The sequence below is a fragment of the Phaethon aethereus genome (assembly GCF_964289735.1).
Source record: "Phaethon aethereus genome assembly, chromosome: 12".
NCBI lineage: Eukaryota > Metazoa > Chordata > Aves > Phaethontiformes > Phaethontidae > Phaethon > Phaethon aethereus.
Genome location: NC_138588.1, coordinates 19,171,832 through 19,187,358, shown reverse-complemented (window position 1 = coordinate 19,187,358; position 15,527 = coordinate 19,171,832). Strand labels below are relative to the sequence as shown.

The following is a 15,527-nucleotide window of genomic DNA, read 5'->3' as shown; positions in this document are numbered from 1 at the left end:
AAGGATATTTGTTCACATTGTTTGTCTGCATAACTGAACTGCTACACTTCAGGAAAATCTTTCAAAAGTGAATTGTTTCAAATGTTGCAGCACAGCATGTTCCAAAGCAAGCCACCATTTTAAAGTGATTCCCTGAGATACAGTAAACCCCAGACTCAGGCTCACAAAGGAAGTACGAGAGTCAGCACTGAGCAGTTGGCCAGTGGAACAGGACAGAAACCAAATATGCACACATTGTTTTGTGCACCCCATTAAGGGATCTATGAGCCTCATATCTAGGCAAGGCTTGATGGACTGTGCAGTAAATAGCTTGCTTCAACCTTCCTACATTCCTTTCCTCAGACTCTGGCTGAGAAAAACTCTACTGCAGCAAACCAATCAAAATCAGTAGAAAAATGAGACATCTAAATTTCAGTCAAACTAAACTTGCCCTGCTGATAGCAGTAAAGTAAGCATCACAATAAAGGTTAAAGGATGGGCCACTTGTAAGCAGGACTCCTGTCCACACCTGAAACAAAGAGCACAATTCTAGATCTCCATTCACACAATGCCACGAGAGCACGAATCTGAACAACTGATTAATGCCACTTAAAAGTTTGGAAAATTTAACCTCTACAGACAGCAATATTAACTTCATTCAAATGAGAAACCATCTTTCTATTAGTGTACTTTCCTAGCAAATCAAACATCTGCAATATATACTGATGCATGCTTAATTCACACATGGCATTACTAAACGCAGGCGGAAGTAGACTTCTAAGGAAGAACAAAATCTCAGTTCTCACACATTACCAGGTGCTTGGGGAATCCAGCTGCATACTTAACAGGCACCCTGTGAGGAGCTGGCGCCCTGGGCTGCCTAATAAGCCACTGCCAAAGGTCCCCTCATCATCTGGGGTTGCTGATTTGTGCACTAAAGCTCCTTTCACAGGGAGACTGCTACAGAAAACACACTGAATCTGATTACCTCTGCCCGAAGAACTAAAATGCATTTAGTTTGCGACAGCTCAATAATAGTTACACTTGAGGTCACCCAAATTTAGAAGTTAGATGTGTTTACTCTAAAAATCCAGGTTTGTGTTTGTGTTCTACATGAGGTCCGAACTGGATCTGTGCTTGAAAGCCTCCAAACTCACAGGCCTTCTCAAAGGAGACGGGATGGGAACCATTCAGAATGTCATCACGAGCCTGCAGGAGGTAAGTAAAGACATGTCAGGGACATCCAAAATAACTATTACATCTCTGAAATTCCCTGAAAGCTTGAACATGGCCCAAGAATCCAGCAACACACTTTTCTGTCTGAATATCTTTATTATTCCATTCTGGATGTGTTTATGACTAATAAAAAAATCAAAGGGCTAGATTATTTTCTGGTGAATATCTATAGACATTTATTGAAAACACGACTGCAACAACTTGCATCAAAAAGAGGACTTGACACCCATTTCCTGCCATACGTGTATATAGAAGACATATGTGTATACACACATATATGTGTGTGTACATACACACATGTAAAACCCTTTATCTTACCACTTTGTAATAGCAGGGAAAATGATCTGCATAACTAGTAAGTAAAAAACAAATTAGTATTATAGAAATGGCAACAGGAGAAGGGAAACAGCATTTTCCTTCCTTTTGTTTAAATTTAGAGGTTACAGAAGATGATAGATTTTATAGCTTTGGCAATAGAAGGCTCCTCCATCCATAGACAAAACAATGACAAGGCAGCATCGACACATAATGTCTTAACAGTGGCCTTAAGTATCTAACTGGCAGGAGAACAGCTCAATGTGATAATCTTCTAACGTACTTGAAAAATGTAATGCAGTTTTACAAGCAATGCCATCTTTACCTTTTGACTCAGAGTTTTAAAATGCAATTTAGAACAATCCCATTTGAATCAGCTGCAAGTATAACTACTGAACATTCCATTGACTTTCAATGTTTTGTTTTGGGTTTTTTTACTTTTAAAAAAACTTAAAGAGTTTAAAAGCCTGCTTTTCTCAGACTGTATTACAGTCAACTTCACTGGAGCCTTCAGTTAAATAGTATCTTCTGCATAAAGCTCTCGGCTTTGCTAACATATGTATAGTACCTCTAACAGTGCGGGGAACCTGCCTAGGTAGACGCCCACTGTGTTACAAGATATGGTCCACTTTGAATAGGTATCCTGCTTGCCTTGTGTGCTGTCTGGGTTGCAGATTGGAAGGGGAGTGAAAAAGAAGAAGCTCTCTCACTGATCAGGTGGAGAGAAAAAGATATGAGAAGCAGAAAGCTGTTTGCAAGACTGACCTGAGATTTTGTATTACAAAGAAAGCATCACCTATAGAAGAGAATGGGGAGAAGAACTAGAAAGAACAACTTAAAAGACTATAGACATTCATGAATTTTAAGGAAACGGGATGTGAAAGTCAGTGGATTTTTGGTTCAGTGTCCATTATTGGGTTGAAAGTATTTGATTAAAAAAAATCAGCAAAGCTTCTGCGTTATCACGTATTCCTGGAGGGACAGACAAAAATGGAAAATCAAAGCACATCCAGAACTGGAATTCTAGAAGATGGAGTATTTCAGCAACAAAATTTTTCTAATTAACCTACACAAGTTTCCTCAGACAAGGTACAACCTGTACTTCTGGTCCACATACTGTACCTGAACATAGAGCAAATTAAGCTGAACAGGATCTCTTGAATCTACATTCTGGTCTGAATAAAAGAACTTTCGTCTCAACAGTAGTGTTTCATTTTCATCAACTCCTTGCTCTCTAAATGTTCGGCTGTGATCTAGCCAATTTACTGTAACAGAACCATAGACATGCACATTACTAAATACGCAGTGTTGCCAGTGTTAAAAGCTGTTGTAAAAATCATGTGATAACTGGCATTTCCACTTGAGGGGGAACTCTGCAAAAAATGTTTTCATTTGTTTCTAGTCATCAGTGTTGAAAGTTGCTACAAACAAGAACTGAAGAACAGCACTGCTGTTTACTTTTCTTACCCCTGAATATAATTTTAAAACATCTTCCTACCAGCCAGTTAATCTTAGTACCTTAACATAAAACAGAAAGAAACTGTTCTTATGACTTTACACATAAACCAAATCAAATACTGTCTTAGTTCTTTGGCAAAAATTTATACCTTCAAAGACAAAACTACATTTTGATGGCTTTCAGTAGGCATCAGTATTTAAATATCCAACTTCAATGAAGGGGAGAAAGTGGTCATTATAGAAATAACTTTTCACACTTAAGTTACAACTCCCCCACCAAAAAAATAACAAAAAAACACTTCAAAACACCTGCTGACTCTCATAGCTAGAGGTAACAACTTGTCCATTTACCTAATTTTAAAAATACTCAGTAGTAGACGACATTATATATAAAAGGGTGCAAAACACAGGTAGGGATCAACTGAGACACACTGAATAATCTAAAAATGCATTCCTGTATGGCTTTATTGCACTATACTGTGGAAAGATATTAATCAAAGAATTATCCTGGAGTACACTACTCACAATCATCATCTGTATGAAGCTTTGCCTTCAGTTTTTCCATTTTTCTTTCATCACGCAACAACGTCCTGTCTTTCTTAAGTGTTCCTGTACTCTCCTCTTTCTTCTCTTCGATGCTCTCCTGGATTAAGGAATATTCCTCATAATTTGTTATTCCTGGAATTACAGATAAATCCAGTGTTTTTAACAATAAAAATTTAATATATTTTAGGATGGGTCAAATACTCTTTTCCATATATTAAAACACCAATGGTTAATTTCAAGTATAGTAAAGATATTCCAGATTAAATGCTAAAACAGTGTGTAAGGAAGGAGATACCAACAATAATCAAAAACTTCACATTCAAGACATCTCTCCAGTATCCGGCGTTATCCTTCAAATACATCATTCCTTCGTCATATGCTGCATTTGCCACTTTAAGAAAGATACTAATTTTTTTTTATTATTTATCAAGACAAGCTGCCAGTTTAAAAACATGATGGAATTTAAAATAGCAGTAAATTCCAGAATGGAGACATGCCATAGAAAATTTTCTTTCATGAATGCCTACAATTGCTTCCTGAGATCTGAGTAATTTCAGCTTTCCCACAATGTGTGGAAGAAATGTAGCAGAGCAGACTGAGAAACAGAAACCATGTGAAATATATTATTTTTTTCAGAGTTTTAAAACTCGACTCTTCCTATGAATTTTACATGAAACTGAATCAAAAATCAGTTCCCAACATTTAGCATATGTCTTCAGTTGCTCTCATTTCTTTATTCTGCTTGGGTTTATTCCACTGTTTGGTAAAGCATGTTTATGTTTTACAGGAAAGCGACTTAAATGTTCACCTGCATGACCACATTCATGAAAATAAGTCAAACTAATTTTTGAAGTAAACTAGTTACAGCACATTAGAATTCAGCATAGAAACACTCAAAAAGAATTGAAATGGATGGATTTAAATTTAGCTAATTCACTTTCCAAGTAAATTAATCTAAATCAAATTAAGGCCACTTTAATTCTAAATGAGAACTAAGGAAGGCTTTAAGATGATTTAAACTAATCCATATTGGAGCATGTTTATATGAATATAATACGAATTAGTTTTCCAAAATGTCTCTATTTTGATAAATACAAAACCAGACTATAACCAATATAAAACACTCTTGACCAGCTGCTCTGGATGGCTTCCATATATCATTTCACAAATGACACAGTACTGTGATAAGCTCTTAATCATAACAATATAGAGCCCTAAGTTTAGGTATATTTCACAGTCAACAGTATTTATCTTTTATCCCATTAAAATTAGGTATAAATTTAGTTCTAATTCTCTCCCACATAGAAGGAAAGCATCTGTAAAAGGCAACATATAATAAAAAATGTGTAACTGTACTGTCAGATAATTTTGTGCCTTCAGCTGCTAAATACTGAAGTTTAAGGATATAGCTAACTTTACTGGCTTTCATAGAACCTGGACAACAGATTTCAAAAAAGTGTAAAAAACAAAACTCTTAAGCATGCGAGACCCAAAATCTTACCTATCCTGCTGCAAATGGTAACCAGTAATTCACCAACTGTTTTTGAATCATCCACCATGACTGTTTTCACTGAACCATCCAACATACGTATTTTCTGAGGTCTCTGTTTCTTTTTGTACTCCAGTATATCCTAGGAAGCAAACAATACTGTTTCTAAATGCTTTTGGAAACCAGCACAAGCCAACCCACTAACTTATATGACTAAATCAGGATTCCCTCCCCACCTTCCAAGCTAGATTTTTCCTTTGTTATAGTATAGGCAAACTTACTCCTGTAACAAACTTGAGAAGTGACTACTTTTAGCTCCGACAACGGCAGTTTTCAAGAACTTGTCCTAGCTGGCAAGACCAAAACCTAGACAGGGCACAACAGACCAAAGAACCTTTGTGCTGCAAAAATTAGTTTAGTATTTAAAAGAGATAGCAAAGCCTTTTGGGTGCAATCAGTAATGCAAGCCATAATGTGAGCAAGTATGACCTCAACATCTTTAGTATACAAGAAGCCTACACTATAATGCAAGGTCACCTCAAATATAAAGCTTATTACAAAATCTACTTTTTATCTTTCTGTTAGTCATTCTGTGAAGACACTGCTGGCCACAGTAGCTCACAGTCACAGCCAGGCGCAGGAAAAAAACTTAACTACTGAGGCACAGCAAGGAAGAGAAGTGGGCCAATGTCAGGAACAGGCTCAAGACCCTCCTACGCCTCCAAATGCTAAACATTCTTCTTGCTACATGGGAAACAGTTTTTCTGAAAATGTGTTGATGAAAGAAGCAACAGACTTGCCCCATACCCCATTTCTCAGCATGTAATAATCCAGTGTTCTTCCAGCCTCCAGCCATATACCTTTTCTAGGATCTTCATCTGACAAGAACAATCCATAGTCAGAGGCTGTGGAACAGAAGAGACAGAGACTCACTGAAAAATATCAAACCTAATAAAGCCAACATGGTTTTATTCAAGGGTATTCAGCTTCAGGGTCAAGCTTCCATTACACTTACTTTCCATTCTTAATGAACTTGGATAGAAATTTTTTTCTGTGCTTCAGAAAATATTTAGCTTAGCAGCCGATAGCAGGGTAGGTCAGGCTTTAGAGGAGGCTTGAACAAAAGCTTCACTAGACAAGAACATGTCACATCTACTGTGTAATTTGTATTATATTTGTCATTACTTCTCTTCAAGATTACCTTTTTTAAATGCCCACAGGTCCTGCTTTGGAATTGACTAACCAAAAATACAAGCAGTTTGGGCCTAAACATAGTAAACTATTTCAAGCAGTAGTTCTATTTAAAAAAAAAAAGACAAAACAAACAAAACCCCACTTTATTTCCAACCCTTCTCATATTGAGTTTATGCTAAACTTCGGAATCTTTTTGGTAGATGCTTCAGGTTTAGGCATTTAAAGAAAATACAAGGCTTTTAGAATTATATCCATAATAACAGTCTCAGGAAAAACATGCATCTATTGCAGGTTAAACACACGCCAGTTGATTCTTTCAGAATCACAAGTAAATGATAAAACTTTCATTGCCACAGAGAATAACAAACCCAGGCTTAGGCATCAAAGTATACAAAATGAAGGACCATGACTTGTCGACTTAAGGCCCATCTGTATGCGTGAAGAATTGATAGAGTACACGTCGCTATCACAAACAGCGTAAACTACTGTTCATCAGCTGAGCCTGCTCTAACTGCAGTTCTACAGTTTAAGCTAACAGCCTTTTTCAGACAAGCTGGCCAGCTGCACGCACACAGCCTGGGTGCAGGGATGGTACCTTGTTTACTTTGAGCCACGTGTTCAGACCCTCTGATCAAAAAGTCAGGCAAAAATAGCTACAATTTTTGGACATTGTTTCATCTAGCAACAATTTACATTTAACAGCATTTACATTAAACACACTGCTACTGGTGCAAGTATATAAAAGACCTTACACTTAATTAATGAAAGTGTAACTGACTGACAGACACAATTTCAAAGGAAGAATCCTTCCACAAACAACTGAATAAGAAAAGCTTTTCTTGTAGACCTTAGTTAAAAATTCCCCTGAAAAGCCAAGTGATCCGTATGTACAGAGATGTTTATGACACAAATTCAATACACAATCAGTTACGTAAAATTTTAGATTTGTGCCTATAAATAGGTTGTGACCTTCAGAAGCACACAAAGCACCTTGCACAGAATTACCAAGGAAGCACAGACTGCTCCGACAGTCATTTCTGGGGGATGCACCCTAGTAATGAAATAGTAGCAGCTGTGCGACTTCCATGCTAACGTCATGGCCACCTTTGTGCCAGCATGCAAGCTTGTTGGAGAAGTGAAATGTGCACGGTTGACAGTCATAATGGAGGACAGTTACATTTTCTGTTGTGCAGGAACTAGTTTGATCCATGAGTCTTCTGAACTAACAGGAAAACACACACATTTTAACAGCCACAAAGAAGGGGAAAGGATATATTAGTAATTTTATTTCTATTCATCACTCAACTTTATGAAGCCGTTTGAAGTTTGTAATTGCACTGCAATCATGTATAAAGGAAAAGCCCGACTGTATAATCTGAGGAGAGTTCATAGGCTTTTCTATGAGGTTCTTGACATTTGGGGATATTTATTACTCAACTTCTCTGAATTCAACTGCTGTTCAAAATCACTGCCTTGAGAGATCAGTATGGTAAAAATGCACAGCTTGTATCTGAAAATTGAAGCTCTGTAACTAGACTTCCTAAGAACTCCTGCAAAGGAGAAGCATTTCTAAGTAATAGTAATACTGTCCATTACTGGTAAGTTTTTCTAACAGTTCAGATAAGATTTTTGAAACAGCTTTAAAGGTTGACAGCTGTACATAAAACTCAACAAACAATCTGCTTTGAAGAATTATATGTCAAGTGGCATTACATACAGTACAACACCAAAGGATTTTCTGAAGAATCTGAGTGTTTTGACAACTTTGACTACATTTAAAACAGAGCTTTTGTCCAAGTGAAGACATATTTCAGTCCGCATTCATCTAATCTGCTCAATAGGTACAGAGACAGTTAAATTTGATGAACACGTAGCACCATTGTGAATACGGTGATGCTTTTACTTATTAACCAGTTTCAAACATTTCCCTTTGCATATTTTGGAGATGTCCAGCCATTCGTTTGTAATTCATATTGACCCTGTCCCTTCCTTTGCTGAGGCACAAAATAAGTCTGCCCAGATTTTCCTAGAAAGCATTGCCACAAACATTGCTTTAAAAAGATGGTACCAGAAAAATTGCTCTCCGAGCGGAGGCGGGGTGCAGGGGTGGGAATCATCTTCCATGCAAGCAAGCAATTTATGTAAGAAGTTGAAGTTCCATCAAAAAGCATCCTTTGTAGAAAAATCTCTGTCAGGATGGAAGAAAAAAAATGCAGCTACCTTCTGTCACTTAAAAATCTGTTTGCCTTTTGTGCCTTTCACTCCAGAGCCTTAGGATTTAAATAAAAAAGAACAAACCCTCCTATCTGAAAGATAAATGGAGGAACAGAACACGGTCAAAAAACTGTGGGTCTATATTTATTTTCAATTCAGCCCATGAATTGACTAAGGACATATACAGGAACTCACCTTGCCCTGTTTGAGCCTCTGGCACTCGTTCACGAATAACTCTACAGGCATCATACACTGCAGTGGATGGTTCAAACTGCATCGTCTTCACTACATTGCATTGGCGGACACAGATCTTCAAGGAAAGAGCTACCATGGTGTCAAGTCACTTGCAAGTTCCTAGTAAAGTATCTGAAAAAGCAGTAATGGCATTATTGCTTCAAGTTTTCCATTTAATGCTTCAATATACTCAACTTTTCATTAAAAAAATGAAATTACTTCAGTAGAATTGTATGTATTCAAATGCAGTTCTATATAAAGTCTCATTAGCAGCATCAAGCTAAGAATTATCCAAAACATGTATTTTTCTTGGTATATTGGAAATTAATTTTCCCAACCCTTGTTTACACATACTTAAATGTTTATACTTTGAGGAATATCAAAATGGTGCATAGGGAAACAATACACTTATTGTGTATATAGCCAACTTATTTACTACTGACAGAAAAAGATTTTTCTCTCACCATACTCTTTTATTACACTATTTTGATTAGCTGGTGACTAGCAGCTTAGAATAACTACTTAAATGAACGCAGGATTTTCTTAGTACGTAACTTCTCCCTTCTAAAGATTCTAAAGTGTGCAATACTGCTGTGGCTTTTTTCATATCTCCACACAGATCTGCTAGATGTTTTTATTCTGTTGCACAGCATAAAATAGCTTCAAGGATGAGCTGTTTTTCATTTCTGTTCTATTTCAGAAACTTCACTGAATTTGACAGCATTTGTCTACAGAAACAGGAAGCTACAGATGCTTTTTGTTTTGTTTCATTTTGTAGATAGTCTGGGTTTTGTCTTCAGTGTCTTCTCTTACTGTCACAACACTCCAAATCACTCTTCCATCATTAGACTTTCCATAGTGATCTCCAAGAACTCTTCAGTACTGAAGTCCTTTCTGCACAAATACAGAATCTACTAGAATCCCCAAATCGTTTCTGCATAAATTCATGATGTGTATTTTAAATAGGAGGACATGAGATTCTGTGGACTACTGCTGCTGATGATAATTTGAGCAGGACAAATTCCAGTAGTTAAACAAAAATTTAAAACCCCAGTTGTGCATCTTTTTTACAGCCCAGATACTCAGTACTGTTTGGCAAAATCACTTTAAGGAATAGGAAGGAACCACTATTTACATTTCATCAATGCACCTATGCACTGAGGTCTGTGATTACATCCCTCCTCCAAGGCACAGACAGCAGACAAATGTCTCTGCCGACAACATTTTGGGGCAGTTTTGGCTCTAAGATGTCATCCTCCCCCATGTTTTTGTGGCAGTCCATCCATCTGACTCTCAAAAGCAAATCATCCTATTTCAGATTTTTTAGTACTTCCAAGATCACTCACTACCAGTATGAAATGCTAGATATAAGACTATCTGACAAAGAAAAAGGGGTGAATGAGAGAAAAAACATAAAGAAACATTAATGTACACACTTCAATGCTCTCCTAATGTATCAGTGACTGATAAATAACAAAACAATCTGTATTTTGAACCAATCATTTTAGGCAGAGGTCTGATAAATAAAGGAAGATCTCTCCCTACTACCAAATTTTGGTTCCTAAAATCCATCCAAAAGGTCTTTATGTTTTAGTAGTAATCATTCAGTATAGCAGCACAAAATAAATGCAAGACAAGAAATAAATCTCTACAGTATTTCTACAGAGATTCACCATAACTGGGTTCAGTCTAGCATTTTATAATTTATACATAAGCAAACATCACAGCATTACACTAACAAAAATATCCCAAGAAACCACAGATTGGAACAGTTTTTCACAATCCAGAATAAACCCAGGAAGAATAAATATGTTCATGCGTGCTTATGTGTACTGTTACTAAAAAGGGTGGCACACTAAACAGCTGGAAAAGAGATAGATCAGCTTGAAAAAACAGTCTGAACGAGTTGCTCAGAAAGCAGTTCTAACGCAGAGATGACCTCTGAAACTTCCAGCATGGTAAGGTGAGACGCAATTCCTGCTCCTTCCTCTGGTCAATGTGTTAGAGCAGAGCCATTATAATGAAACCCTCTGAACTCTCCCCTTTTTTTTACTCCTCTAAGAAAGAGGAAACAGTATAAAGTGACACCAGTGAACAGGTAAGTTCTAGAAAAAGCTTTCCTCTCCAATTTCCTTTCTATTGCACCTGAAGCTAAGACTTGCAAGCCACACACATCACATCTTCAGACTTCATCTGATTATCTTGTTCATGGGGAAAGGTGACAGGAAAAGGTCAGTATCCATGACCATAGACAAGCTGCAGTCTTAACTTTGGGTATGAATGACTTTGGTTAAAGGGAACAGTCATTCAGAAAAAACGTAAGCACATTCAGCAATCATCTTCTAAAAAGATATCTTGAGTAGCGGCATTGAAAGATCTCTCCTCTCTTCTGCTAAAATATAAAGGAGTAATGCAGATGGCTTAATCTGTATTCTCTGGCATTAAAGCAAAGTGAAAATAATACAGTTGCACAGGCATACATCAACACCTTCTGAAAGGTCGAACTAAGCTTCTTTTTAAGGTAGAAAATAGGATCCACCTGAAAAATCTTTGCATGTAATGAAATGATTGCCTGCTTTCTGGTACGGAGTAGTGGTCAAGTGATTGAATAATCATAAATTAGCACCTGACTTGAAAGTTTCATGCCATGCAAATAGTGTATTACCAGCACTGACAGTAGTGGGTCTCATGTAAGTTATGGTGATGTAATATGCTTCCTCTGTATAGCTGAATCTTTTAATATTTCAGAAAAGAACATTTGCTTTTAAGGTGAAGGGTTACAAGGCTATGGCAAGAAAATAGATACAGAAAAATCTACTTAATCTTGTAGTGTATGTAACACTAAAGATGTTAGTATATGTAACATACATACATAACACTTTTATGTGTAACACTCAAAAATGGATTTTAGAAAAGGGCACTAACATACATCAAGGAGCATCCAAATTCAGTCCAGTGTCTAATCTCCCCTTATGAATGGAGAAAAAGGGGCAAAGAAAAAACAAATGGTGACGACTGACCATGAAATTTTAACTGGAAAAATAAAAAAATAAGAGAAAATATTCTGGTAAAATTATTGTGATTTTTCGGTTTGTGCTGCTGCATTTACTAGGTTAGCATGAATTTAGCAAACCAGAGCATTCATATAAACTTCATTTAACCTGTGAGATCCAGAACAGAGGAAGTCAGAACTTGAAAGCAGTTTAGCCAGTGCAGCATTGTGTCACACACTTGATGAATTTAAAAGCAGCAGAGGCCCCATTTCTTAAAATTTAGACGAAAGAGTTCTTTTACAATACATTAAGTAGTTTCTCAGCTTGTTAATATTTTCATTTTGTGATCATGCACCACAGAAACCATAAAAATGTGTCGGAAGAAACCTCAAGAGGGAGCCTAACCTAGTCCCTTGCATTGCAAAATGATGCATCCCTATGCTGTCCCTGTCAGATGCTAATTTAATCCATTTTGACAAAGTTCCATTGAAACGGAGTCCACAACATCTACAGGGAAGCAGCTCCATTCTTATTTTTCTTTATACTAATTCTATATTTTGAGTGGTTCCCCCGACACACCCAAGTCTTCAACCTAGGTCTTCCACTCTGCAGAAGAACCTTTTTTCCCTGCCCTACATTAACAGGCACAGAAAATAGATCCCTGTCATCTTTAAAACAATTCTACAAGCTGGGAACCTGTTACTGTGTCCTCCCAATGCCACTCCTTTTTTTCAGGGTCAGATTCATCTTCTTCAAGAAGGAAGGACCTAAATATATCAGTGGTCTGGTCTCCTTCAACTCGGTGCTCTTGGTTTCAAGAGACACCAAAGGATGCTTTATTTGAAAAACAGCTTATGAAAAGAGCCCATGACTTATCAGCTTCCTCCAACACTGTTCTCAAACTTCAGAGAAAGGTTTTCATCTGCCTCCTCCAGATTACCCTCAGGCTCTAAACTCCACACTTGGCTTTCAGTAATAACTGGGACAGGCAGTTTACATCTCCTGAGTAACAGCCAAAACAGCACAGCTGTTTTGTCTCAAAAGAACTAAGAATTTGGTCAAGAAAAAGGGCTGAGATTACAGAGAAAAACAAGGGAAAAATATCTTCCATGTTTCCCTTTATCTTCTATACATTGATTCACATCACATTTAAATATTATAATGGCCTCTTTCTGCTCCCCAGCATCACTCAGCCTCTGGAATGGCTGACCAAAAGTCAAAGGATTCCTGTAAATTAAGAGGAGTTTTCAAGGAATGGCTTGCCTGGTACTAAGTCTAATGCTCTGTGAGTAATGAAGGAGATAATTTCTAAATCAGACTGTGACTGATCCATGCTTGCAAGGCTGGAGATTTAAGTAATAAATTATGGATCTGCCAGGTTTGGGAGAGGTAGCAGCAGCTCCAAGTTCTTAAAAAACCCACAGATCATCAGTGAGAGAAACCAGTGCCTGCATGTATGTATCGGAGAGTCAAGACCTCATGTTGAACCATCACAGTGCCCAGCTTCCAGAAAATCCCAACAAAACAAGATTTTTGGTTTGAATCGAAATGAGCAGGCTTCTGTGTGCCCACAGAGATAACCTGCCAACAAAGCAAACAAGCAAAATTATTTCAAACATATAAACCCCAAGGCATTATCAAGTGCTGAAAAGTAAGACATAGGAGTGAGGCAATATTAAGGTTCTTTAAGGTAAAGTGACTTCAAGCTGGAGGAATGCCTGCTATTCTGCCTGCAGGTCAGCAACAGTGTAACCACAAGCAGCAACAAGGTCCCCTTCAGCTCCAGAAGTTCACAGTCCCTCTCAGAGCTGCAAATGTTTCTATTTGCATAATCACTTTCTCAACCAATTCTGACACTCGTTTTCTTTTGTGTTGGCCATTGCATTTTTGAAGAATCTTTCCCTTATTTTTTGACAGAACTAGGTTATGCAGTAATTATACCCATGATTTGCCAGAACATCCAAGGCAGTAGTACTCTCCAGCAGAGGAGTAGGAGCAATGCGGTAGTGGTAGAGAATGGTCACTGTCCCAGCTGGGTCACCATAGCCTCTGGTTACTATACCTGGGAAGAATAAAGCTTGCAGCAGCACCTGCACTTCCATTTGCAAAGCCTCATCTCAACTGTCAGCTGAAGTTACTGTATCCTTCCCAAAAGTTCCCTGCACAGACACTTTCTCACAACAGCTAGAGCTAGGATGCTGTTACTGTTAAGTTACAATAGGTCCAGGCTTAGAAGCAGATACATACTCAATGAACAGTTAAACTATTCTTCTTTAACAATTTAGCTTCATTAAAACAAATTTTTTTAAATTCTAAGGACTAATATTTACAAAACTAAACATCTCCATCTCTTGTAAGGTTTCAGTAAAAGAGCTTGAACATTAAACACAAAAACCCTTCTTTGCTGAAACTGTTATAAGTATTTATAGATTTGAACATTCTATTTTCCCTGAAATTGAATAAATCTGTAAAATGCTTTTCTATTAATTTGTCTGATACAAAATAAGCCAGAAAACAGGTAACTATGGAGAGCAAGTCACAAACTAATAAATGAAATAAAAACTTAAATATATTTGAGAAATGTCCCCAAAGTAACGGGAAGAAAGTTAATGTCAAAGCACATCCACACCCTTAATTTCCACTGGAAATTAATTTAAAATTGCTTTTCCTCCTGGTGTCATTTGAAAGGAGCAAAACAGAACTTTCCAACACCTAGCAGGGCTCCCAGAGCTGAGTACCATACTCATTTCCTCATATCCTACTTTACCTCTTCCTTCATCAGTCCTGACAATAATTGCTTACACACTGTCTCTGCTACCACGGCAAGAAGCAAATAGCTTTTGCATGGGTTTACTCCCCAACTTTTTTCTTCCATATAGCTTGGCTGTCTCCTGCTGAGGGACATCAATATAACTACCTAGTCAGCAGGAAATCTACTTTTCAGATAAACATTCAAGAGTGATTCAGTGCCCCATGCTCTGTTCAGCAGAAGCAAAGCATTCTGTATCATATGGCACAGCCAACCATTTGAATTGAGGCAATACCAATACACTACAGCTGTTGGAGTAACTATACTAGAGTGTAAAATCTGTAAATAATAAAACAAGAAAACAGCATCTGGAACTTTAACTAAATTGGTGAAAATTAACCGCAGAGTTCAGCATACCAAACCAGTGGTGTTAACAGAATTAAGGGGTACCCAATTGTAAACATGTATAAATGCTGCATGGTTACAGGTGCTCTTTACTCAAGCCCCTATTGCAAACACCCTACCGCAACTATAAACTACAGGAAAGCGATGTATTTCTTCCAGGTTCCCCTCAGGTGCTCTATATGTCCCCTCCCAATAGATGACTAGCACCAAGAGTACCTGCTGCCTCCTAAAATTCTTCCTGAATGTGAAAAAAAGCAGTACATCAAGGATTGGCACATCCTGACAAATGCTTAGGTCCTTTGTACTTACTGGACTAGTTTGTATGAAGACTACTTAGAAAGTAGTTTACAGAAAAGGCACCATCTAATTCTAGCTACCATATAATACCTATACGTTGCTAACAAATCTGGATGACCAATTCTGATGTTTTACAACAGTTACTGTAGTTGTTGTCTCAGTGACTACCAATTAACTGAGCAACACAGCATCAGAACACAACGTAAAAAAAAAAAAAAGACTTCCTAGAAAAGGCAACTACAGTTACTTGCAGTATGAGATAGCACTAAAATACCCTAAATAGTTGGCTTTTAATAGTGACGAAGTTCGTGGTCTTTTTTCTAAACTCATGATGACACACCAAAGGTTTCCCAAACCACTTTCATCATAGTAACAGAAGTGCACTTCTGATGTATCTATTTTGTTTGCGCTACTCCAG

General features: G+C 37.5%; 1 protein-coding gene across 1 annotated transcript in view; it reads right to left on the bottom strand.

Annotated features, from left to right (window-relative positions):
• TLN2 (talin 2) overlaps positions 1–8,762 on the bottom strand; it is a gene marked incomplete at its 5' end in the record, with an annotated part of 110,433 nt that extends 101,671 nt beyond the window's left edge. Inside the window, 6 exons of the mRNA XM_082004923.1 lie at positions 1,061–1,188; positions 2,653–2,795; positions 3,514–3,666; positions 5,036–5,165; positions 5,831–5,928; positions 8,627–8,762. Of these exons, the coding sequence (XP_081861049.1) occupies positions 1,061–1,188; positions 2,653–2,795; positions 3,514–3,666; positions 5,036–5,165; positions 5,831–5,928; positions 8,627–8,762 (788 nt within the window). The remainder of the gene's footprint in view (positions 1–1,060; positions 1,189–2,652; positions 2,796–3,513; positions 3,667–5,035; positions 5,166–5,830; positions 5,929–8,626) is intronic.
• Positions 8,763–15,527: the final 6,765 nt, after the last annotated feature.